This window comes from Callithrix jacchus, chromosome 8, assembly GCF_049354715.1.
Source record: "Callithrix jacchus isolate 240 chromosome 8, calJac240_pri, whole genome shotgun sequence".
In the NCBI taxonomy this organism is placed as follows: domain Eukaryota; kingdom Metazoa; phylum Chordata; class Mammalia; order Primates; family Cebidae; genus Callithrix; species Callithrix jacchus.
Window position 1 is genome coordinate 39,011,351 of NC_133509.1, and position 27,045 is coordinate 39,038,395.

The 27,045-nt window shown below is 42.2% G+C and overlaps 1 protein-coding gene across 1 annotated transcript in view; it reads left to right on the forward strand.

Annotated features, from left to right (window-relative positions):
* Positions 1-917: 917 nt before the first annotated feature.
* The window catches only part of GLDN (gliomedin), a 60,280-nt gene continuing 34,152 nt past the window's right edge, over positions 918-27,045 (forward strand). The window contains exon 1 of the mRNA XM_002753484.6: positions 918-1,310. Coding sequence (XP_002753530.1) covers positions 948-1,310 — 363 coding nt within the window. The 5' untranslated portion in view covers positions 918-947. The remainder of the gene's footprint in view (positions 1,311-27,045) is intronic.

Here is a 27,045-nt window from a genome sequence, read left to right on the forward strand (position 1 = left end):
TGGGACAACATGCTTTCCTAGGGCTAGGTAAGCGTCCAACCCTGGCCCAGCTCTCCAAGCCCTCCGCCAGAAAGCACCTCTGCATGGTCTTGGGACATGCTCAAAGCCTCCCAACTGAATAGCAACAGAATGGCTTTAGAACCAGGTTTCCTGATTCCTGGGGTTGTTTTTATTCTCATCACTCTGCCACTTTCTGGGTCTGGATCTCATGGGAGCATTCTTGGCTTGTCAAATTCTGGAACTCTCCCTTCAAGGATGAGTCCTGTTTGCCAGGCAGGCCTGGGCTTTTCTGGTTCTGATGAGTGGATTTTTTTTTTTTTTTTTTTTTTTTTTTTGCCTTCCAGTGCCAACTGTCTCCCTGCCCCTATCAATTCCCTTGCAGGGAAAGGTCATCTGGGGTCTTCAGTGGCCCCGTGGAGCCTCATGGCCATGGGGAGGAGTAATGGGCAGCCTGGGGTTGGGCCTACGACCAGACCTCCCATGGACAGCCGGCACGTGCCTTAGAATCTGGGCATGCTGAGCTTTTTCTTCAAACAGGGCAGTGTGGGGGCAGAAGCGGGTGGAATCCGGAGACTTCTCGCCATAAGAATTCCTGCTCTCCTCCTCAGTCTAACCCTTGCTTTGCCCATCTGGGCCACGGCAGTGCCCACAGGCAGAGCAGTGGGAAGAGGAGGAGAGGGTTTGCTCAGCTGGCGGGTCTCTGGGAGCGCGAGCCCTGCCAGCCCCTCCTCCGCGGGCTGTCTCCACTGGCTCTTCTCCCGCTTCTGCCCGCCTGTCCCTCTGGGCTGCTCGGGCGCCACCGCTACTGTCCTCAACCCGCCCCGCCAGCTGGGCCAAAGAGTGACTGGACTCACGGCGCTGCCACCAGCCCACGGCTTGCCCCAGTCGTATAAAAGCTGCCAGGGCTGAAGGCTGCCAAGCCCTGCCCGGCCCGAGGTGCACAGAGCATGGCCCGAGGCGCGGAGCGAGGCCGTGGGGACGCGGGCTGGGGCCTGCGCGGCGCCCTGGCGGCCGTGGCGCTGCTCTCGGCGCTCAACGCTGCGGGCACGGTGTTCGCGCTGTGCCAGTGGCGCGGGCTGAGCGCCGCGCTGCGAGCGCTGGAGGCGCAGCGGGGCCGGGAGCAGCGGGAGGACGGTGCTCTGCGCGCCTTCCTGGCCGAGTTGAGCCGCGCGCCGCGCGGAGCGCCCGCCCCACCCCCAGACCCTGCCAGCTCAGCGCGCAACAAGCGCAGCCACGGCGGGGAGCCCGCGCCGCATATCCGCGCGGAGAGCCAGGACATGCTGATGATGATGACCTACTCCATGGTGCCGGTAGGCGGGGGCTCGGTTCCCCGTGGCGCCCCAGCCGGGTGGGCGGCTGGGGGTGTAGGGCGAGGACGCGGACGCCGACGCCCTTTCCTCCCCTGGCCAGGCGGCGAGGTGCTGCGGAGAGGGCCCTAGGCAGGAGTAGCTGGGGATGTCACCTTGGCAAGCACCTCAACCCACTGGAGTTTTCTCATCTGTGAGGTTGGGGAGAGCTCTGGTGAAAGAGTGAGTCTCTTCTACCTCTGACAGACATTCTTTGAGTCCGCACGTAAATGAAGGGCGAAGGCAGTGTTTTCAAAAGCCTGCTTTCCTTCTCAACTTAGACAAGTTTTCGTCTTCTGGTGTGAACGGAGCCACAGCAGCCTCGGGGCTCCGCCTGTGCCATTGGCCTGTAGCTGGGGCCCTCTGAGAGGATGGAGGCGCATTTCTAAAGAGCATAGGCTTTTTCAATAAAGGGATTCTTTCCCTGGCATCATCTAGTGGTCTGGCTTTTCACCTGGCATCGACTCATTCCCAGGAGATGGCTGGCCTAATTGTTTCCGTTTAAGTGAAAACAGCCAGCCCTAGTTTTACTGCCCACCTGGGACCTAGATGCTGGGAAAGTTGCCCCTGGATGTCAAGTAGTTCCAAATGGGAGACATCAATATGATGCAATGTTTTTCTTAAAATGCCGTGTCAAAGCTGAGGTTCTTAACATGGGTCTGCGGATTACTCTCCGCATGGGCTCCAGGAAATCTATGGAACTGCAGAAATTGCCAAGTGTGTGTGCCTGTAACCTCCTGCCCAGGTGGATGACAGTCCGCAGCTTTTCACTAGATCTTCAAGGGGGGCCTCATTGCATGCCTCCCCCAAAAGGTTTAAGAAACACTACTCTGAAGAAAGTCTTCAAAGCCTCAAAGATTTTTTTTCCAGTGTTAAGTTTCTTTGTTTTTGCTGCTTTTAATTCAGTATTTACCAAATACTATTAGATCATGTTGCAGTTCCCCATCCCATTTCATTATCTATTATAATTGCGACAGTCTTATTTCACTTTATAATTAGAAAGATTTCAGCTATTACATCCAGTCAAGGGTGAGCCATACTTCAGAATCCTAGGTATTTGAAAATAAATCGACTTAAAGCTTCTGTTATCATAGAAGCTTTTAAATATCTTACATGAGCTGAAATGTTTTTAAAACTACATAAAAGTACTACATACTTCAAATGCATCTTTTGAGAGAGATCAAGTTTTCCATTCTTCATTTTTTTAAAAATTTGTGTTATTTAAAAATCTGGACCTAAGCAAATTCCAAAAAAAGTCTGCTATAAGATGAAAAAACCTACTTAGGGGAATTCATTCTCGCTCTCTCAGCTTTCTACCCTACATTTTAAGGCTTTTAAAAAATCCTCAAAGAGGGATGCATCTGAGCATCAATGTTTTATACTTCTAATCCTACTTTTAAGGTAGAAGCTTTTGTATCCAAATTGCAACCTATTCTGTCACTAACAAATTAAATGGAGACACTCCTCTCTGTGTCAAAGCCAGATTAAGTGACCTGGCAGTGCTACCACCAACTCTGTTACAGTCAGAGAGAAGAGTTATCATGCTAGTCAGATGGAATGCAATAGTAGATTATCATCATCTCATCCCCAACTGCAATGGGTATGTTTTGACCTTTTAGAGTCATGAGAGACTGTCCCTGAGGCTAGGAGAAGGCAGTCCCCTGACCCTCATCCCCCTACCTCCTATGACATTGGTGAATTTGATGCAGATGGTCCAGGCACCACACTTTAAGAAATACTCCTCTAGAACACTGTGTCTTAACACTGTCTTTATCGTGCACACGAATATCTTGGGACTCTTGTTAACATGCAGATTCTGATTTAGAAGGTCTAAGATGGGGCCTAAGATTCTGCATTTCTACCAAGCTCCCACTGCTACCAATGCTCCTGGCCTGAAGACCACATTTTGAGTAGTAAGGTTGCCTACTGGAATTATTTGGGGAGTAAGCTTTCAAACTTACTGATGCCTGAATCCCACCCCCAGAGATTCTGAATTTGTTAGACCTTGGGGTGGAGTGCTCACTCACTGGCAGGAAGGACCTTGGCATGACTTCCTATGGATAGTAGCTGTGTTAGGCATCATGCTCTCACCAGATCTCCATCAAGTCCTTTTCTTCAGGCCAAGGAGCCGATTTTATTACTGAAAAGTTTTAAAATTTATTACAGCAATATTCTTTCCATTCAGCTTCACGGTTTTCCTCATCTTTACTCTGGGCTCTACTCAGAACAATTATTCATAACAGAAAACAACTTTTTATTTAAAAAACTCATTGGGAAGTTCTTGTAGAGAAGTTAAGACAATGCTTTTGTATATATCATGAACACAAGTGTACACACTTCTTATGGGTAAAGGCTACACCTTCCTTGGCCCTTTTATACACCACCATATCTTGATTGAGAGTAAGACCCAAGTTCCTCACCCTGACATCTTATGTGCTTACAGGTCTAGGAACAAAGAAACAAACTCTCTATGCAGACTAATGTCAACATTTCAAAAAGCCTTCCAGAATGGTTCATTTATCCAAGATGAACCTCAATGTAACTGATACTTTGAGTTTCTGTACTGTTGGCTGAAAATACATCAACTCAGCATGAGAATTCTGTTTAGCTGAGCATATTCTTACCAGAACCTGGTTGGCAGCTGTAAAGGACTTTGTTAAAAAGACAAGATAATTATTGAGTACAGTTAATGTGGCACAGCCCAGAAGCACATTAAATTTTTTAAACCATGTGCATACTCTTGGGAGAAAGTAATAAAAGTGGCCCTGAATGGGGCTTGGGAACCACTGAATTAGGCCAGTAATGGGAATAGGGATCTGGTGACTGGGGAGAGAGAGAGAAAATTTCACCCATCTGCTACTGACTCCTGCAAGAGATGCTACTTCTGTTTAGTCTCTTTTTCTCTGACCTCCTCTGATATCCTCCTTGTTCTCTTCCACTCAGCTACTCTCTCTCATTCCTCTCTTCCTATCTCACACTTGCTAACGTTCTGGTAGCTTTATCATCCTGTCTTTATTCGTCCAAAATCCAGGGTCAAGCACCCAGAAGGCGTTTCATAAATATTTTCATATATTAAACAAACATAGAGAAGATGTAATACTCTGAGACTGGTGATTACGTATCCATGATAATTGTTGTCCTTGAGAGACCGTATGCATTTCCTCACCCAGGATATTGTTCAAAAGGTCCTTGGCACCTCTCTAACATGAAAATCAGTCTGGCTATTTCAAAGCAGGAGTTACAATTCAAATGATTTTTTCAAGGAAGGCAAATATGATTCCATAATTGCCAAATGATGAAAAGGCATTTGACAAAATTTAACATCTATGCTTGATTTTTAAAATATGCAATAAAAAGAACAATGGGTAACACTAGTTCTATGAGATATTAAAATATAATTAAGGTCTGAGTAATTAAAACAGAGTGGGATATGAATAGACAAACCAATGGGACAGAGTGGAAAGTCCAGAAATAGTCTTAAAGATATATGGCAATTTCGTGCATAATATAGTATCTCACACCAGTGGGGAGGAATGAACTTAATAAATGATTTTGAGACAACAGGCAAGCCCTCTGGGAAAAGGTAAAGGTTGGAAAAGAATAGTTTTATCCTCACAATGTGTATTTTAACAAGCTCTAAATGGATCAAAGATTTACATTTTTTAAAAAATGAAACTAAAAGAAAATATGAGTATATTATTTTTAATTTTGGAATTGGGCAGATTTCCTTTCAAATTATAACTCAAAAGCCAGAAACAAACAAATAATAAATAAATTTGACTATATTTTAAGGGCACATGAAGCAATAACAAAACTTCTGCATAGCAAACAACAACAGAAATTAAAACACCACAAACAAAAGCAAAAGATAAATAAACTAGAGGGCCAGATGCCGTGGCTCATGCCTGTAATCCCAGCACTTTGGGAAGCCAAGGCAGGCAGATCACCTGAGGTCAGGAGTTCAAGACCAGCCTGGCCAACATGGTGAAACACTATCCCTACTAAAAATACAAAAATAGCCAGACATGATGGCGGGTGCCTGTAATCCCAGTTACTCAGGAGGCTGAGGCAGGAGAACAACTTCAACCTGGGAGGAAGAGGTTGCAGTGAGCCAAGATTGCGCCACTGCATTCCAGCTGGGTGACAGAGCAAGACTCCGCCTCACAAAACAAAATAAAGCAAAACAAACTGGTAAGACCATGTTATATCATAGACACATAGTCTTTTTTTTTTTTTTTTTTGTATTTTTAGTAGAGACGGGGTTTCACCATGTTGGCCAGGATGGTCTTGATCTCTTGACCTAGTGATCCATCCACCTCAGCCTCCCAAAGTGCTGGGTTTACAGCCATGAGCCACCGCGCCCAGCCAGACACATAATCTTCCTAATATGTTTAGCATTCCTAAAAGTTGATAAAACAAGAATTTAATAGGAAAATCAATAACAGAAATGAGAATCCAATAGGAAAATGAGATAGGTAGAGTTCTCAGGCAAAGAAAAACAAATGTCTCATAAGTACATGAGAAAAGGTCTCTTCATTTAAAAATGTAGATTACAACTACTCCAAAATATAATTTTCACCTAAAACCAGCTTATGCAATCTGTGGCCCAGGATGGCTTTGAATGTGGCCCAACTCAAATTCATAAACTTTCTTAAAACATTTTGAGTTTTTTTGCGCTTTCTTTAATTTTTAGCTCATCAGTTATTGCTAGTATTAATGTATTTTATGTGTGGCCCAAGACAGTTCTTCCACTGTGGCCCATAGAAGCCAAAAGATTGGACACCCCTAACCTAACAGAATGACAGAACTACAAAAGTTTGACAACACACACTGTTAGGGAAGCTGAAGAGAAACAGACATGCTGTTGCCTTGCTATTTGCGGTGCAGAATAGTAGAACCCATACAGAAGGCACTTTGGCAAAATCAGGAAAAAATTACAAATACTCTTTGACCCAGCAATCTCATCATAGATTGTATTACCTATGAATGACATTTGTACATATTCATCACTGAATATTTGTAAAAGCAAAAGACTATAATTAATGCATGTCCACCAATCCAGTACTAGTTAAGTTAATCTAAAACTAAGTAGCTGTAAAACAAGAATGAGGAAATTCTCTATATAATGAGAGTTAGTACAATCCCCAGGATATGTTCTAAGTGAACAAAGCAAGGCAGAGAAAAATATGTATTGTATTACCTTGCGTAAGCAAGAAAAGGAAAACTAATTCAAGACATTAATAAAAGTGCTTACTTTTGGAGGGTGTGATAAGGTAGGAATGAACCCCTTATTGTATAGCTTTCTGTATTATTTTGACTTTTGAACCATGTGACTGTGTTACTCTCTTCTTCATGGGAGTCAAAAGGGCTGTGCACCCCAGGTCATCTGGCAGCTGCTCCTCGGTTGGGGAGCAATAGAGCATGGTAGGGACTGCACCAACCTGAGGTTCGTCTGCTATGCCTAAGGGAGAGGCTTCCACTGATAGTGACTATACAAGAACCTGAGCTTCCTGCTTCCTGTGCCTGATTTTTTTCCTTCCTTTTCATTTTTTGTTGTTGTTTTTTACAGACAAAGTCTCACTTTGTCCCCAAGCTGAAGTGGTGCAGTGGAGTGACCATAGCTCACTGCAGCCTTGACTAACTAGGTTCAAATGATCCTCCTGCCTCAGCCTCCTGAGTATCTGGGACTACAAGGATGTGCCACCACACCTGGCTAATTAAAAAAATTTTTTTTTCTTTAGTAGAGACAAGATCTCACTATGTTACCCAGGCTGGTATAGAAAGAAATCCTTCTGCCTCAATCTCCCAAAGTGCTAGAATTACAGGCATGAGCCACTGTATCCAGCCTGATTTTTTTTTTTTTTTTAAGAGAAGTATAAAATCTGTTTTTTATGTGAAATCTCCTGGCTTTTAAATATTGACAGCAATTCAAAAAAGTTTTGTTTTTTTTTAATTGGCTGACAGAATGTTGGCCAAACAACATTCACATTCTTCGGGGCCATGTTAGGACTTCCTATCATGCATTTGCAGGAGTCTCATCTCAGAATTATGAGTGGTTTGGAACCCAAAGGGCTTTATTTAGCTCGACCACAATTCCCTTATTTACCCATCTGACTCTGAAAGCATAGTAGTTACTGTGTCATTATTATTGTTGCTATTACTGATTGAGGTCAATGTGGTTTTTTGCATTGGGTTTGGTTTGGTTTGAGTTTTTTGTTGTTTTGCTGTTTTTAAAAATCAACTCCAACTTCAGTGGATGGAGATTTCCTGTCACTTTCAAAAGCATGTGCTTCTGATTCTGAGAGTAGTTCCCAAGTGGGAGATTCCAGCTGGATTAAGCAGTAACACATTATTATGGCAAACAGGTAGCTTTGCATGATGACTGCTATAAGCTACACTGATATGGATCTAAAAATTCTATTGTTTATAAAGAAAAAAGACACAGCTTCTGTTTGCACGGGTGCAATATTTCCTTAAATTGGCTGTACCAGAGTTTACCTCCCTTTCCCACTTCCTTGGACTGGGTTATTTCCAAATGTAAAAGCTGAGGATGTAGACTGGGGTCAGTAAACTATGGCCTGTCAGCCAAGTCTACCCGGCTATTATACTTGTTTTTGTATAGGCCATGGAGAATAGTTTTTACATTTATAAATGGGTGGGGGAAAAGCCAAAGAATAATAATATTACATAACATAAGAGCATGATATGATATTCAAATTTCAGTCATCATAAATAAAGTTTTATTGGAATACAATCATGCCCATTTGTTTACAAATTGTCCATTGCTGTTTTGCCACTACAACAGCAGAGTTGAGTAGTTTGCAGCAGAGACCATGTGGCCCACAAAACTTAAAATACTTTTTGTCTTGTCCTTTTCAGAAAAAGTTTGCCAGACCTCCACTTACATTGCAATTCCCTGCAACAGCACTAGGGTTGATTCTTAGGAGAGCCCAAGGCACTAAATCAGGGGTTCTCCTGATTCTTTGAAGTATGTGGTGGTGGTGAGCAGTGTGGACTTGGAAGTTGGATGGATTCACATCTTGGACCCACAGCTTGATAGCTGGGTGAACTTGGGCAAATCTTTTAACTTTTTCAAGCCTCAGTTGCCTCAACTGTATGACTGCGAAAATAATACCTACCTCATTAGGTTGTTAGTATGTTTAAGGGAGATCATATAGATAAAGTGCAGTTCCTGGTATAGTTGGGTTCTCAGTCACTGTTCGTTGTTGCTACTATTAAGATTTATCATACTCTTAGTTTATTCAGGCTGCTATAACTAAATACCATAGACTGGGTAGCTTATAAATGACTGAAATTTATTTCTCACAGTTCTGGCAGCTGGGGAGTCTAAGATCTGGGTGCTAACAGATTGGGCGTCTGATGAGGGTCTGTTTTCTGATTGATAGATGGCGCCCTCTCACATTCTTACCTTCCATCGTGGTGGAAAGGCAAGGCAGCTCTCTGGGGCCTCATTTTTATAAGGTCATTAATCATTTTTATGATTTTATAAAATCATTTTTATAAGGTCATTAATCCTATTGATGTAGGGTTTCCCTTCATGACCCAGTCACCTTCCAATGACCCTACCTCCTAATACCATCACACTTATGATAGGTTTCAACATAGGAATTTGGGGGTACACAAATATTCAGACCATGGCACTCAGTATTGCTTTGCCATTAACCCTTTTTGCCCCATGCTCCTAGTGCCTTGTTTCTGGGCCTACTCTTTATTCCCACTTACTTTAGGGTGCCAATTTTCTGTTCATCTGTGCTCTTATCAGCTGCTGCTTTGGGATAATATTTGGCATCTTGAAGCCTGGTTTGGCATCATGACCTAAGTCATCTTGGCATTGACAACAAAACAGATTTCCCTTTAAGATGGCAACAGGGCTTCTTCAGAGATTCAGGTTTTCCCAGCTCCCACCCCTCTAAAACTGCCTTTGCAAAGATTATAATAGTGTGAAAAATTAACAGTGAAAGAAATCTGGCCTAACTGGATCCATCCTGCTTTGACCACCAGGCTGCCCTCACTCCTTCCTCAAAGTAAGCTGAACTAACTTTGGAAGGAATTTAGTTTATAGTTCAACTTTTTAACAAAGATGATAACAACCCTTCCCCAAAACAAACTCCCTCCAGGCTTGGGAAGCAGACCACCTTTGTAAAACAAAAAAAATTAGCCACAAGATTAGAAATTATGGCTCAAGAGCCATGCAGCCAGAGGCCACAAAAATTCTAACCTCCCCAATTGCTCCTATAGATAACATGACTATTGTAAAACCTAAGATTGGTGTTCAAGGCATTTTTCAGACCCTACATCCTGGTGGATTAGCTGGCACCACCAAGACCAATAAACTGGTTAATCTGGTCTTATGGCTGCCACCTAGGAACAGACTTGATGTAAGAGGGGAACTTTGACTCCCTGCAATTTCATCCCTGACCCAACCAATCAGCATTTCCCATTCCCTAGCTCCTGCCTGCCAAACTGTCTTTTTAAAACCCTAGCCTCTGAATTTTGGGGAGGCTGATTCACGAAATAATAAAATTCTGGTCTCCTGTTTAGCCAGCTCCATATGTATTAAACTCTTTGTTGCAATTCCCATCATGATAAATTGGCTCTATCTGCACAGCAGGCAAGATGAACCCGTTGGGTAGTTACACCTCTGTGTGGCCACTGATGATGGGGTTTGGCACTCACTGAAAGGCAGTCATCTTCGCCACTCTCTGACTGGCTCAGCTGTTGTTAACTTCTGTTGATTCCTGTTGGTGGCATTCCTGAAAAAATTTTTGTATCCTTGCGTTTGAAAAATTGAGAAAATGTGAGTGGAAGGTAGAGCAAACACAGATTGAGAAAGGAGAATAATTTTACTTCTTAGGGGTCTTGTGTTCTCCAGGATATTGTTGCCAATGTAACTATCAGAACAGTCCTTGGATTTGATAAAAACACACTTATACAATTTAAAAAAAAAAAAAAGGACATTCTTTTTCTGTCTCTACATTCCTCAAACTCACCATCACCACTGCCACACAAAAAAGAAATTCTTGGCCAAATCTACTTGACATTCAAGATTAATTTACATGCATTTTATCTACAGATTAAAGGTCATGTTGTTTAAAACAAGCTGAAGATTTTAGGTTGTAATTAAGCTACAAAGGGAGCATTTTTCAGCCCAGTTGCTTTTATGTAGATCTTTAACAGCTCTATACTTTAAATAGGTATAATCTGCTTCTAATTTATCTAAAGTTGAAGACAAAATTTTCTTTTCTGAAAGGTAGCATTAAAACAACAAGGCCCACTAAAGATCATTCAAAATGCAATTTGTGTTGTTTGTTCTGAACGCTGCGGAGTTACCCTTTCATCTGCCATTCAGGAAAAGTTTGTGCTTGCCAAAGTGCTGGGAAATTTGGAGACCCTGCCTAGGCTCTATATAAAACCTGTAAAGTACTTTGTAATGGGTTGTGAATAACTGTACTCTAAAATGTTGAGCTGGTGATGGCAAAATAATTCCCCAGTTTTGTGGTTACTCAGTGGATGAGTGTTGAAGTCTGGTATCCTTTTTACTGGAAGGTGGAAAATGCCTACCCCACCTAGGCCACACTTGGGGACAGTCTCTCAGAGCAGGAAGACCTTTAGAGGAAAAAATGCTTCACAGTGACTGTGTGGAGAGCATGGGGGTAGTGAAGAAGAGAGAAAATAAATCCTCACTAAGGAAACTGAATTCAAAATGGGCAATGGAGAGTTGTAGAGACTGAGGCAGGCAAGGAGGGTGAATCATTCCAAGTACAGGCAATAATTTGAGGCAAAGTTTAGGGACTGAAATGAAAATGGTGCAAGTCAGGAAGAACAAGAAGTCAGACAGGACTTCCTGTACTGTAGAGTTTGGGGTGGGGAGAAGGGAACTAGGGTTGGCTGGATTAGAGAGAGGTTTGAATTTGTACTTTTGAGAAGTTGAGAATGAACCTAATGAGCAGTTGGGAGCCATTGCAGACCTTTTACCAGGGAGGAGTCATAAGACAGTGGTTTTATAGGAGGACAGATCTGTTGGTGCAATGCAGGAAAGACTGGAAATGGGGAAAGACTGAAGCAAGAAGAAAGATTGTTACATTAATCTAGGCAAGAAACAACTCATGTCTGGCTAAGATAATGGCATTGGAAATGAAGAAGGGTGCTGTCCTAGAAATATCAAGAGGGAAGAATGAATTAATCTTGCTAACTAATTGGATATAAGGAAAAGTGTACCAAAAGGGGTCGTGATCTGGACCCCAAGAGAGGGTTCTTGGATGATGCACAAGAAAGAATTTGGGGCAAGTCCACAGATGAAAGCAAGCTTGTTAGAGAAGTAAAGCAACAAAAGAATGGCTACTCCAGAGGCAGAGCCGCCCCAGCACTGCTGATTGGCTATTTTTATGGTTATTTCTTCATTATAGGCTAAATATGGGGTAGATGATTCATGAGTTTTCTGGGAAAAGGGGAAGGGATTTCCCAGAACTGAGGGTTCTTCTTCCTTTTAGACCATATAGGGTAACTTCTAGCCATTGCCATGGCATTTGTAAACTGTCATGGTGCTGATGGGAGTGTCTTTTAGCATGCTAATGCATTATTAATTGATACATAATAAGCAATGAGGACAACCAGATGTCATTTTGATTGCCACTGTGGTTTTGGTGGGATTTGGCTGGCTTCTTTACTGCATGCTCTGTTGCCAGCAGGGTCTTTGTGACCTGTATCTTGTGCTGACCTCCCGTATCATCCCGTGACTTAGAATACTTAACCTCCTGGGAATACAGCCCAGCAGGTCTCAGCCTTATTTTACTCAGCCCCTATTCAAGATGGAGTCGCTCTGGTTAGAACACCTCTGACAAAAGAAGCCGCCTGGTCCAGAGCCATCTAACATCAAAGATGGTGTTATGGTCAGAAGTGAGGAAACAAGGAAGCAGGCTAATGTAGACTTGAAGATGCAGAGTTTGTTTTGGGACTGAATGTGACACTAAAAGAGAGAAGGAAAACTGAGATAAGAAAGAATATTCCGGAAAAGGAGAACATCCTGCTTCCAAGGAGAATTCTATCTTCTCCATGTAAGAGGTCTTTGCAAACTAAAAAGTATAAGGCAGACCCCAAAATGATCTAAGCCTTTATAATGGTAAAGAGTTTGAGCACTGGAACTAGACTGTGAGTTCACTTGTGGCTCCCCTCTCAGCCATGTGACCTTCAGCAGGTCACTCAACCCCTCTGCATCTCAGTTCCCTCAGCTTTAAAAAGGTGGTGATAGCAGCATCTAACCTACAAGTTATAAGAGTTCATTAATCTATGTAAAGTCCTCAATACAGTGCCTAGAACTCAGTATATGTTCACTCATTGTTATTATTTTAGTATTTTTCAAATGCTGCCATTCTGTGCTTCAGGGAATTTGGAAGCCTTGTAATAAAAAGAATTTGGAGATAAATCAAAAGAACTTGCCAGAGAAATGGCAGATTCTAGAATGACACTAACGTTTGGAATCTTGGGTGACTGGGACAACACAAAGACCTCTAAAAAAATACTGTTTCCCAGATAGGTGTTTTGATAGTTCGTGGGGACTAAAAGGATAATGTGTTTTGATATTAGATTTAGGGAGATTAATTATACTGAGCATAATTTGAAAATATTTGGCCGTAGTCAATAATAATTTAATTGTACATTTTAAAATAAAAGAGCATAATTGGATTGTTCATAACGCAATAAATGCTGAAGTGATGAATACCTGTTTACTCTGCTTTGATTATTACACAATTGCTCATTTTATGCCTGTATCAAAATATCCTATACATCCCATAAATATGTATAAACCTCACAGAATTTTTAAAAAATATTTTAATTGCAAATATTTTTAATTCATTTTGTCCAATGTGAATGCATGCATTCATTTTTTTATTGACTAAATCTGCATGCTGGTTAGACCAATGCTCCCATCCAGCCAGTGTCCTGATGTTAACATCATCAATAATTGTTTCGTGGGTAAGCATCTCACTATACCCCAAAGGACCTCATTCAGATGTTTCCTGGAATGATCATATAATATCACCCAGGGCAGCATCTGAGTCTCATCTTGAAAGATGTGAGAGGGGAACATGCTTGAGCAGCAGGTGGTTCATTTTAGCTTGAGCATGACAGCGGTAGATATCCCCTGCATTGAGGGAGGAGGGGGCTGAGCAGGGAGTCAGTTGAGAAAACACTCTTACAGATGTTTTTGCTCTGTAAAAGGATGCCACAGGACAGCGTTTGGAGATAATGATCGAATTCTTTGTCTTTTCCTCCCAACATCAGATGTGTTGGTTAACTATGATTTCTGACTATCAGATGAATGTAAAGAATGCTTAGATAAAAATCAGGAAGTATCTGAAGTTGTTTTGTAAGGCAGCAATGTGAGTATAAAATATTGCTATTAGTGGTTACTGAAAGATGATTCCAGCAGTACTCCTGCTTAGAAACTCCATTAGAGGCCTGGGGAAGACAAGTGATTCTCAGCTCACTTCAAAACACTCATCCCTTCCCACCCTAACTTCTTCTGCACTTATTTATCTGTATCATACAACTCAAACTTTGTTTTCATACAATTTTGGCCTGTAATTTGTCACCTTTATTCACCTTATCTCCTTAAATATGTCTCTTGATTTTTTACTATGCCTCTACTTAAGAATTTGATGAAAATCTCTTGACTGATAGACTGATCCACAGCTTGATGAGTGCATATATAAACTTGGGTATCTGCCACTTTCTGAACCTGATTTCTTGCCACACTTACAGTTTGGGGGTGGGTCCTGCAACATTTTAAAAATTCATTCCTAGAAATTCATGCTACTCACCAAATAGGAGATGACATCAGATATTGGTGAGACTGACTTAGAGAACTGCTCTACTGATCAAAGATTCATTCATTCATTCATTCAATTTGTAGCCACTGAGTACCTGTTTTATCCAACTACTTGAGAATCAGTAAGAACAAAACATATAAATCCCTGTTCTTTTGACGTTTATGTTCTGGGGGGAAGGAGATAAAAACAAAAGCAAATAAGTAATGTATTTATCTACAGTGTTAGAAGGTTATAAGTGCTATGAAGAACAATAAAGTGGCCGGGTGTGGTGGTACGTACCTGTAATCCCAGCTACTCAGGAGGCTGAGACAGGAGAATTGCTTGAACCCAGGAAACAGAAGTTCCAGTAAGCTGAGATTATGCCACTGTACTCCAGCCTGGGCAACAGAGCAAGACTCTGTCTCAAAAGAAAAAATAAAAATAAAGCAAGGAGGAGGATTAGGGAGGGGGAACAGGAAGCTGTAATTATAAGTAGTGGGGCTGGGGAAGCCTCACTGGAGAGGTAATAATTTGAGCAGAGACTGGAAGGAGGCCAGGGAATGAGCCATGTGAATATATGCGGAGAGGGTCATTTGGGCAGAGGGTACAGCAAGTGCAAAAGCTCCAGGGTGAGAGAGCTCAGGAAAGGAGACTAGAGCAGAGTGAGTGGGAAGAATAGTAGCAAAGGAGGTCAGGACCAGGCATGGTGGTGCATGCCTGTAATCCCAACACTTTGGGAGTCTATGGTGAGTGGATCACCCGAGGCCAGGAGTTCAAGACTAGGCTGGCCAACTTGGAGAAACCCTGTCTCTACTAAAAATACAAAAATTAGCCAGGCATGGTGGCGAGTGCCTGTAATCCCAGCCACTCGGGAGGCTGAAGCGGGAGAATTGCTTGAACTGGGGAGGCAGAGTTTGCAGTAAGCCAAGATTGTGTCACTGCACTTCAGCCTGGGCTGTAACAGAGCAAGACTCTGTCTCAAAAAAAAAAAAGGAGGTCAGAAAGGTAATTGGGTGGTGTGGGGAAGGAGGAACAAGAGACCAGTTCATGTAAAGTCTTGAAGGCTATTATAAGGACACTGGCTTTTATGATGAATCTTTGGAGGGTTTGGGGCAGAAGAGTGATGTGATTTGATTTGAATTCTCATTGAATCACCCTGACTTCTCAATGATGAGAAGAGACTCTGTAGGTGGGCAAGTTAGGTAGTGCAAGTAGGGGAACTATTTATTTAACCATTGCAATAATTCAGGTGCAAGATGATAGTAGCTTAGACCAGATGGAAGCAGTGAAGATGATAAGAAGTGAACAATGTATAGATATGTGTGATAGTTGAGCTGATAAAATTTTCTGACAGTTTGAATGTGATGTGAGAGAATAAAAGAGGAATTGAAGGACTTCAAGGTTAGTGGCTAAGCAATAGGAAGGAAGGAATTGCCATTAACTGAGATGGCAAAACTGCAAATGGAACAGGTTTGTGGGGCTAGAGCAAGAGTTCAGTTTTGAATGTTGTTAACATTGAGATGTTCATTAGATGTCCAAGGGAAGATGTCATCAAAAAGTAGCTGTATATTTGGGTCTGGGAGGATGTCCCAGCTGGAGGCATAGTCAAGAAATTGTGGAGATGCTAAGCATGATATTATTCATTACTTGGACTTAGGGAGGCTCTGTCAAGAGTCTGTCTATTCCTTATGAAACCCAGACTGTTACTTTTTTAAGTCCTTTATAAACAACCAAATTTAATCAATCAACTGTATTGTGAGCTTTTTGTGCCCACAGATTCTGCCTTATTTTTGAAAGCATAGGGCCCGGCTTATCGTGTGTTTCCTGATACAGACATAGGTACTTTTGAATCAGTCAAAAATATCTTGGAAAGAAGTTTAAAGAAGGCTTTTAGCAGCCAAGTAAAATGTAAATCAATATAACGAACACTCACTGTCTGTTATGGGCATGTGGGTGCACACTGTGGGTGCTGAGGAAGAACAAGAAAGGAACCCTTAAGGAATTCACAGGCAAGTGGGAGGGAAAAGAAAAATCCTTAAACACTTATGACACAAGCAATACCTAACAGGACCCTAAGAGGGGTATGAATAAAGTCCAGTAGGTGATCAGGAAGGGTTTCAAGAAGGAGGCAGCATACCAGTCAAATCTTGAAGGATGAGAGAGGGGAATGGCATTGAACAGTAGGTGGTTCATTTTCACTTGAGCATGATACAGGTAGATGCAAAAATGTCTAAAGATTATTTTACCTTCGCTTTTGAAAATTATTTGGAGTATAGAATTCTAAATAGAAATTGATCTTTCAGTACTTAACAAATGTTACTTTACTACCTTCACTTGCATTGTTTCCATTGAAGTCCACTGTTATCCTTAGCTGTGTTTCTCTCGTGGAATGTGCCATTTTTCCTTTGGCTGCCTTTAGAATTTTCTCTTCATCACATGTTTTAAACAGTTTTATTATGATATGCCTTGGTGTCATTTTCTTCATGTTTCTTGTCTTTGGGGCTTCTTGAACCTGTTGAATCTATGGGTGTATAGTTTTTATTAAATTTTGGACTTTTTATGCCATTGGTATTTTAGAAATGTTTCTGCTCTCCCTGCCAGCACTGGACTCTAGTTACACATGTATTGGGCTCCTTGAAGTTGTCCCATAGCTCACTGGTACTCCGCTCATTTTTAAAAGTGTTTCTTCTCCATGTTTCATTTCAGTTAGTTTCTACTGCTATGTCTTCAAGTTCACTCACCTTACATCTGTAATGTTTAATCTGCCCTTGGGCCTGTCCAGTGTACTTATTTTGTTTTTTTAAAGACAGGATCTAGCTCTGTCTCCCAGACTGGATAGTAGTGTCGTAATCATAGCTCACTGCAGCCTTGAACTCCTGGGCTCAAGTGATCCTCCTGCTTTGGCTTCCCGAAGTGCTGGGATTACAGGTATGAGCCACTACACCCAGTCTAGTTTACCTTTCATATTAGACGTCGTAGTTTTCATTTTTAGATTTTTGAGTTGGGTGGTTTTTATATTTTTTATATTTCTGTCTAGCATGTTCAATCTTTCCTCTAGCTTCTTCAACATAGGAATATGGTTAAAATAACTATTTTATTGCCTTTGTCTACTAATTTATTTATTTATTTTTTTGTATCATTTCTGAGTGGGTCTCAATTAATTGATCTCTTCTCCCTCATTATTGGTTGTGTTTTCCTGCTTCGTTGAAGATCTGGTAATTTTTATTGGCTGCAAGACACTGTGAATTTTACCTTACTGGGCGCTATAGCTCAGTGAGGCACCCTTTAATTACCAAGGAAAATAAATAACCTTGAGTAAGTTACACATGGCTGACCATCCCAGAAACTACACATTCCCACTTCATGCCAAAAAATGTCCTACTGTTTATTTCGCAGTCAAATAAGAACTCAAATGAAGCACAAAAACAACAGAAGATAAATACGAGTTTGAATCTGGCACTTCAACAAATGACTCTAAAACAGAGAATCAGCAGCCTGCAATTAAGCCAGACTGGCTGGGGAAACTATTAGAGTCTTGGTAGTTTGAAGTTTTTTTAAAAGAGGAGAGTCCAGCTTGTGGATGGATTGGACCACTGACACCAAGAAGGGACTGCAGGTGTTTTAACATATTTATTGGTGATTTGAATTTTTTTCACTGTATGAGATTTGTTCGTTAATTTTCTTTGCTTATTTTTAATTGGAGTTTTTAATCTTTTTCTTACTAATTTACAAGTGCTCTTTTATATAGGAAAGTTATTAGCTTTTTGTGTATCGTACACATTGCCATACTTTTCCTTTAATAACAATTATAATGTTTATGAGAACGTACAACATGCCAGGTTTTACGGTAAGAGCATTAGGTATGTGTTTCAAAAGGTCCTTATCTTATCCTGATAATAACTCTGTGAGGTAGTCGTTATCATTATTATTCCCATTTTACAGACATGTCATTGAGGCTTGGAGAGATTGAACATCCAAGCAGGGTCACACAGCCAGTGAGTGAAGGAGCTGGAATTCAGACAGAGTATGTCTGCCTCCAAAGTCCACGTTATTTACACTACGCCTTTGGCCTAGGGTGCTATCTACATTTTAATTTTGTTTATGGGTATTTTGGGAAGGGATTGGACATTTTTCATTTTCATGCAGTCAAATCTATAAAATCTATTTATGGGTTCTTCTTTTGCTTTTATGTATAGAATGTTCTTTCCTACCTCAAGATCTCAAGATCAGATAAATATTCACCTGCATTTTCTCATGATTATACATAATTTCAGTTGAAAGCTATTCTGTTACATTTGTATGTGTTTAAAACATAGACATGAAAAGAGCCTGTCCCCTTTAAGAAACCATTGTCCAGAATAAGTTGTAAAGTTGCAGGACTCACAAATAGGCAATTCACTACCAAACAACTTCTTAAAAATAACGTATAGGCGAGGATGTGAGATTAGTAAGTTGATTTATAGATGCTTCCTTTTTTATGACTGGGAAAAAACTATCTTGGGGTCAGCTGTGATAGTTAAGCAGGTAGAATGTCAAGTTGTCAGTGTGTGTGTGTGTGTGTGTGTGTGTGTGTGTGTGTGTGTGTGTCTGTCTGTTCCTAACCCGGAATAAGAACGATCCAAGCATAGGCATATTGGGAGAACACGGTCGGAGGCCACCTCTGAGCGTGGCCCAGGACTTTTGGTTCTGGAACTGGGTCAGCCAGTTCATGCAAGAAGGAGGCCTTGCTGCCAGCAGCTACTATCTAACCAGGTAAACAACCGAGGGAAAAGCACAGGACTCGTCATTACCGAGTGGATGTTGCTTGAACTGAAGACTGAGCAAGGCTGAAAACCAGGGGCTTGATGGAGCCTGTAGGTCTCCAGGTGGGAGAAGGGAAAGGTTTAGGACGGTGGTTATAATGACCAACAACAACTTACAGTTAGTGGGTTAAGGCACTTACCTGTTTGTGCCTGGCTCTTTCTATAAATCTTAGTAAGATTTACTCAGATTACATTTTGAATTCAGTTTTTAAACTGAGCTGGTGATTAGACTTCCATGAATATCTTTATTAAAGTAGCATGGATTTGACGAAGCGAGGTGGCTCACACCTGTAATCCCAGCACTTTGGGAGGCTGAGGCAGGCTTGCTTGAGCCCAGGTGTTTGAGATCAGTCTGGGCAACATAGGCAGATCCCATCTTTACATTAAATCTAAAACCTAGCCAGCCGTGGTGGCACAGGCCTGTGGTCCCACCTTCTCAGGAGAATTGCTGGAACCTGGGAGGCAGAGGCTGCCCCTGCACTGCAGCCTGGACAACAGAGTAAGACCCTGTCTGAAAAAAAAGAAGTATGAATTAAAGATTTTTTCAGAAAGCAGAATTGATTTACATTTAAATCAAGACCAAGTGTGTTTCTATAACAGCACAAACATGCAAAACTCCTCACAGCCACTCCCTGGGTAAATATCGTCTCTTTTCCTATTGCATTCACCATGTCATCAGAGAGGCTGGGAATCTGTCTAGGGTCTTGCTGTGGTCAGGAAGAAGAACCTCCCAGGCCATCTGCCACCCCTGCTGGCTTATTCAGCCTTCAGATCCTGAAAACGCACACCTGGGGGAGGAAATACTTTTTTGGGAAGTTCAGCCATGCATTTTCAGATGTTTCCAGTGTTAATGTCACACGGAGTGCTTCTCCAAAGCCCTGATTTCAACTGAAAGTAATTTTGCCAGAGACATTGGCGCGCAGGCATTTGCTGGAACTGCCCCTTCCAACTGAGATTGCTGAGGAATCCTGAGCAGAGCCCCAGCTCCTGTGATTCCCATAGCCCTTGCATGTGAGAGGCCTGCCCAAGGCTTGTGGGTGGAGTGAAGTCCACCCATTTGGTTTGAAAACCAACACTAGTAATTATTTGTCACAGATATTATTAGAGAATCGGGACAATGATGGAGGCAGGGTGGGAAGGAGCACTGCTGCAGGCTCCACCCAGTCTCCACCAATTCAGTTCAGCTCTGCAGACTCTACTCAGCAAAACAAATGACTTGAGAATAAGCCCTACCCCTTGAAAGGCAGGCTGGCCTCCATTGCTGTCCTAATCCACTGAGCAAAGCAGGAAGATCTGTAGGATATCATGCCTTCCCCATGGCATTGCATTTTCAGTGATGTCTTAGCCTCCTTTACATGTCAGCACCCCAATGTCAACCTGCCTGACCCAGTCCTGACCAGCCCTGGGTGCAGAACCTCACGCAAGTGCCCTGACTCAAGATAGTTGAAAGGCTTGTGTCCTATTGCCCTACAAACCAGGCCACATCAATGGTCTCTGGTTTTGCTGTGATGTTGATAGAGACAGGAGTGGTCTAGCCATGTCTCAGGAACCCTGACTAGATAACCCTAGCATCTCCAAAGTCCTGTTTTCTAGGGATTAGTGGAGTGCCTACAAAAATCAAATTATCCTAAACAAGCAGGCACAAAGAGAAGCATGTAACCCATGAGAGGTTTTCAGTTCCTGGAAACAAAGTGACTGCCTGTCTGAAAGGAATAATATCATTGGTTGGGGAGCACATTTCCCTTCCAGTTGAGCAAGTAATGAATATGGAAGTCTTTTTTGAGTACCTACTTTGTGCTCGGTGCCATTCTAGTGCTGAAAAAGGAAATGGATGATTGAATGTGGCAAACAGAAAAAGGACAAAATAGTTTCTACCATTCAGAGCCTAGTTGAGAAGCCAGCATAACGGCAAAAAAGTGAGCCAGTGACTGGCCACACTGGGCTCAGAAAGGGGCAGTCAGTAGGAACTGGGCTCTTTGGGGAAGGCTGAGCAAGAGTCTGCTGGACTCTGCAGATTCCTGGCAGGACGAACTGACAGGAACACTTGCCCCCCAGGTTGCTAATGTGGGATGGCAGAAGATGGCTGAACAGGCTCACTTGAGCTATTAAACACCTGCAGCCCAATAGCAGTTGGGGTCTAGGAGTCACACCCCAGAATTCCACTGTTGGGTTTCTAAGAAGCTGCATATGAGGTATCAAAATGAGGTTAAGTTAGGATTTTAAGAGTTTATTGTATATATAGAGAAAAGTTCATGAACTAAGAGACCTCAAACTGGAAAGTGGCACAAAGTCTCAAATTTATAGCAGTTACAGCTCAGTTTCAAGAGTATAGAGGAGGAAGCATTTTGGCCTGTTTCAGGATTGGATGTCATTTATTCTTTCTAAGGCATATGTTTATTTAAGCTGATTTACCTGTAGTCGATTGGTTTAATTTCATTGAATCATGTTGATAAGATGAAAAGTTTACTGAGCATTTTGTTTATCTTGAGCGTTTATGTTTTGAGGGGCAAGGAATCAGTAAGAGTTAAGTCTTGGTTATGCGGCTATGAGTCATTGACCTTGGATATTAAACTGTGGCCTCCATTTTTTTAAATTTACATTTAACAAAGGCAAGACCCACATTCCCATTGGTGTTTGCAGTGTCCTCACCTTGTCTTGGTCCCTATGCAAACTCCTGCCTTTCCAAGAAATGAGTCCAGGGTATCTGACCCCAGCTTCAGATCCCTTGAAGGCTTCTTCCAACATCTGTGGTCTAACCCTCCAGTGACAAGCAGGTGGACCACCACATTCATGGCCCCATCTCTCCAGCCCAAGCAATATCAGCCAATGATAAGGTGAATTATCAGCTCCTGGAGCTTTTTCTAACAGGATTGTTTGTGTGCACATAATAACAGCAGTTTGCATAATTAAGGAGAGTCATACAGAGTATTCAGTTGTCTAAAAGAGATGGAATTTAAGTTACAAAATGGGTCAGACCTGGAAGATAACTTAGCATTTAAATAGTGTTCCAGCTAGCCTGTGCTTGGAGAATTTCAGAGAAACTATGACAGGCCTCATTGTTTTAGCAACACACAAACCAGAGTAGCTGATGATAATGAGCAGGTTTGCTCCCTTACTTCTGCATGAATTCATCCTGAGAGTAAAAGGTAAGAGAAAGGGAGTTCAAGAGAGCAGCCAGCCAAACACTGTGAGGTTTCAAGTTCCATTGAGCAGTAGCAACTTACCACGTTTAGCTCTATTCATTCTGATGAGAAAGGCATGGTTTTGATTTAATAAGCTTTTCACCTACACACAGAAATTGACACATTTAAAATCACACATCTATTCATAAAAGTTTAATATCCTATTTATATGCAAAGTACACTAAAGCAAAAAAATCAGTGTTTCAAGTTGAATTCAGACAATTCCTTTTGCAAAGGCTGAGCAGTATGAAAAATTAGCAGTGGCTCACATCTATAATCCCAGCACTTTGGAGGCTGACACAGGAGGATTACTTGAGCCAAGGAGTTTGAGACAAGCCTAGATAACACAGAAAGATCCTATCGCTACAAAATAAATAAATTAGTCAGGCATGGTGGCACACGCCTGTAGTCCAAGCTACTTGGGAGGCTGAGGCAGGAGGATCTCTTGAGCCTGAGAGGTTAAAGCTGCAGTGAGCCACATTCATGTCACTGCACTCCAGACTTGGTAACAGAGCAAACCACTGTCTCCAAAAAAATAAAGAAAAACTAGATAAAGTGGAAATGTCTCAGCTCTGGAAGCCAGCTGGGTAATCCTAATCCCGCTACTCCATGGCTTCTCTGGACATCAGCTTTCTCATCCCTCCTCCCCACATCCTCTGAGTATTTCTCACCACCTCCTACCCAGTATCCTCTGATGGGAGCAGAGTCTGAAAATCATCTTTTGAGTCCAACCCTCTCATTTTACAGACAAATAACTGAGGTCAACCCCACCCATTTACCCAGGGCAGCTTTTTATTTGCTTTATATTTTGGGATTTGGTACATATATAAGAAAAAGAAAAGTCTAATAGCTGATGAACAATTTGAAAATCACTGGACTGGACAAGAGTTCTAGTTCATTCTGTTCATTTGTCTAGAAACAACAGAAATTGGGCCGAGTAATTTCGAGTGATGGGAGTAATTGTGAGAATTTGATATTTGCGTTCACACATACTTACATACTTTACATTCTCTGGATTACTAAAAACACAGCAAAATAAAAATCACCTATTATTCTAACACACCTTTACAACCATGTAAACTAAAAGTAGAAAAAATTTAAAAAAAAAAACAATCTGCCAGGTCCAGTGGCTCATACCTGTAATCCCAGCACTTTGGGAGGCCAAGGTGGGCAGATACCTGAGATCAGGAGTTCAAGACCAGCCTGGCCAACATGGTGAAATCTTGCCTCTATTAAAAATACAAAAATTAGTGAGGTGTGGTGGGTGCCTGTAGTCCTAGCTACTTGGGAGGCTGAGGCAGGAGAATCACTTGAACCTGGGAGACAGAGGTTGCAGTGAGTCAAGTTGGTGCCACTGCACTCCAGCATGGGCAACAAAGCGAGACTTTATCTCAAAAAATAGAAATAAAAATACTCTCTTCTTATCTCCTAGCCTCAGTCTCTAGGGGGAAGAGTATCAGTTGGTTGGGTTCGTGGCCTTCCCAGCTTTTCTGTGTACTTATACAGAAACATCTAGGTAATCTTTTCAACCAAAAAGTTGTGTTGCATTGTGTGGCTTGGGCTGTACTTTGCTTTGTCACTTAACACCATGCCAAGGCTGTCTTTCCAATAGTACATATAGATCTTCCTCAACCTTTGAAATTTGTTCAACAAGACCTTTATTGATGAACCTTTAGGTGCTTTGTGTGTTCTGTCACCAATGTTGCACTGAGCATTTTGGTCCAGATATCACTGCATGCTCTTCCAAGTGGGATTCCTAATTTGTAGCATTTTTTTTTAACAGATACTGCCAAATTATGTCCCATCTCTATCTAGTTTGAATTAAAACAAGCTCAAGCTGTCTGATGCCAGGTTAGCAAGAAGTCTGTTATTTTTCTCCTGGGGCCTCTTCCTTGGCTGAGATCCCCAAGAGTTCTACTAATCCAATGAGAATAGTTCCCTTTTCAGAGAAAACAACTGGGAAATCTGGGCAGGCTACCATCAGGGCCCATTTGTGCTATCTTTTCCCCTATCACTATTGTGTTAGTCCACTTTCTGTTTATTATAACAGAATACCTGAAACTGGACAATTTATAAGAAAAAGATGTCTGTTTGTTTGTTTGTTGTTTGTTTCCCTGAGATGGAGTCTCACTCCGTTGTTCAAGCTGGAGTGCAATGGCTTGATCTCAGCTCACTGCAACCTCCACCTCACTGGTTCAAGTGATTCTCCTGCCTCAGCCTCCCAGGTAGCTGGGATTACAGGAGCACGGCACCACACCCAGCTAATTTTTTTTGTATTTTGAGACGGAGTTTCATCATGTGAACTCCTGACCTCAGGTGACCTGCCTACCTTGGGCTCCCAAAGTGCTGGGACTATGCAGATGAGCCACCGCACCTGGCCAGGAATCTATTTTTTAGGGTGATAGAGGCTGAGAAGTCTAGGGTTGATGGGCTGCATCTGGTGACAGCCTTCTTGTTGGTGAGGATTGTCTGAGGAGTCCCAAGTGGGACAGAGTATCACATGGCAAGGGATTGACATGTATTTGCTCAGGACTTTCTTCCTCTTCATATGAAGCCACCAGTTCCCCTACCCTGATAACCATTAATCCATGAATAAATTATTAATCCATACTTGAGGACAGAGCCCTCATGATCCAGTAACCTCTTAAAAGGCCCCATTTCTCAATACTGCCATGTTCAGGATTAAGTTTCAACATGAGTTTTGGAAGGAACATTCAAACCATAGCAGCTACCATACATTCAGTGCTGAAAACAAGTCCCCACACAATGTAATATGTCCCTGTCCATTGCTTCATTGATCTTCCCACCTGGGAGATGAAGCCTGATGGGCCCCAGTGTTTCTTCTGGCAGATAATTCTCACTCTTCACTGATGCTTACAGCCAATGGTGCCTTCATCCTGAGTTCTTGGGGGTCCTGTTTTTATTATTTTGCTCTCAGGTTGACAGCCCATCGTTCCCACAAAGTCCGTCCTCCATGCTAGTGTGGCTGGGTTGGACTTTTTTTACCTGTGCCTCACCCACCCTCTCCCCAGCACTGCCAGACGCTCCTGTCATGAACTGATTAGCAATCATTGTCAGCTTCTCTCAGGGAAACTCTCCCTTGGAGACAGTTGATGTGCTTTCCCGCTTGAACCACTTCTCCTCAGCAGAGAAATTCAAGGCCTGAGGCCAGTCACTATTCTAGACACAGGGTACCTTAGTCTCTTTTGTGCTGCTCTAATGGAAAACCATAGATTGGGTAATTTGTAATGAATAGAAATTTATTTCTCATAATTCTGGAGGCTGGGAAGTCCAAGATTGAGGAACCAGAATCTAGAGAAGGCCTTCTTCCTTCATCATTCCACAGCAGAAGGCAAAGGGCAAGGGAGTGAACTCAAGCCCTCTTACAATCAGCATTAATCCATTTATGAAGGTGGAGTTCTGCAGACCTATAAGTCTTCCTTTAGGTTCCAACTCCCAACACTTATGTTGGGGATTATGTTTCCAACACATGCGTTTGAGAGGACGTATTCAAATCATAGTACAGGAGATGCAGACAAAACAAAGAAGAAGCTTTCCTGCTCTCAGGATGCTTCCTTTCTCTGAGGAGCAGGAGTAGGTAATAAATATGTAAGCGAGATAATACAGTTGTTCCTCAGTATCCGTGGGGGACTGGGCCCAGAACCCCTGTGAATACCAAAATCTGTACACTCTCAAGTCCTGACGCTGGCCCTGTGGATCCCATGTATATGAAAAGTCAGCCATCCTTTTCTGAGAGTTTTGCATCCCTTGAATACTGTGGATGGTTGCAGATGCAGAACCTGTGTATATGGAGAACTGACTGTATTTACTGATAAAAATTCGTGTACAAGTGGGCATAGTGCAAACCTGTTATTCAAGGTCACCTGTACTGGATAATCATAAGTGCTACAAAGACAAAAGGCCAGTTGAGGTGATGGGGAGTGGGTGCCTGGGCTCCCTTCAGTTGGGAGCCGGGGAAAGCCTGACTTGAGGTATCAGTGAAGCCCACCAGGTAAAGATGCAGGGCACAGCACACTAGGCACAGCCAAGACCGGCAACAAGGCCAATGAGACTGGAACAGAGTGACAGTGATGGGCAGGGGAGGGGGAGAGCAGTGGGAGATGCCCTCCAAGGTGGGGGCAGGGCCACAACATGAATGGGTCATGCCCAGGACCCCAAGACAATGCCCTCTAAGGACTCTTCCAGCTTCAACCTTCTCTAAACCTACCTCAAGTTTTAAGTGGCCCCTTATGCCAAATATGACTCCTTAATTTTACCATCTAGATTTTTGTGACTTGCAATTGGGAGTTTTCTTATTTTCATTCCAATTTTTAATCATTATGACCAGAAAAAAAGGTTTCTAACTTTCTGGCTGCACCTTTTCGTACCATCTGTTTCATCTCAATACAATCTTATATATGCAGCCGAAATTGACTAAAAGACTATTCTCTAGTAAAGATGAACATAATTTACTGGTAAATATCGAAATTGACATTTAGCATACAAATGAAACCAAAGGTCAGGAAATGAAAACTTCTTAGTTTTTACAAAGCTGCACCTGCCCCAGATCAGTGATGAGTACCAAAGAGAAAGGTTGATTTCCCTATTGATGCTTCTGTTGTTTCCAATGACCCCTTCTGCTGTGATCCCCCAGGCAGCAAATGAAGCCATTGTGAAGTCTTTTCTTGACCTCTCAATGGGCAATTACACATTTTTAAAGACAATAAATTTTGTTCCTAGTGCAGCTGATTGCATTCATTTGTGAAAAAGACTAAAAGCGGTAAATCATTTTTTTTTTTCTATCTGGTGAGGTTAAGATAATCACCAGAGGCATAATAGAAAGTAGAATGGACCTGGAATCAGGAAACCTGGAGCTGGGTCCCAT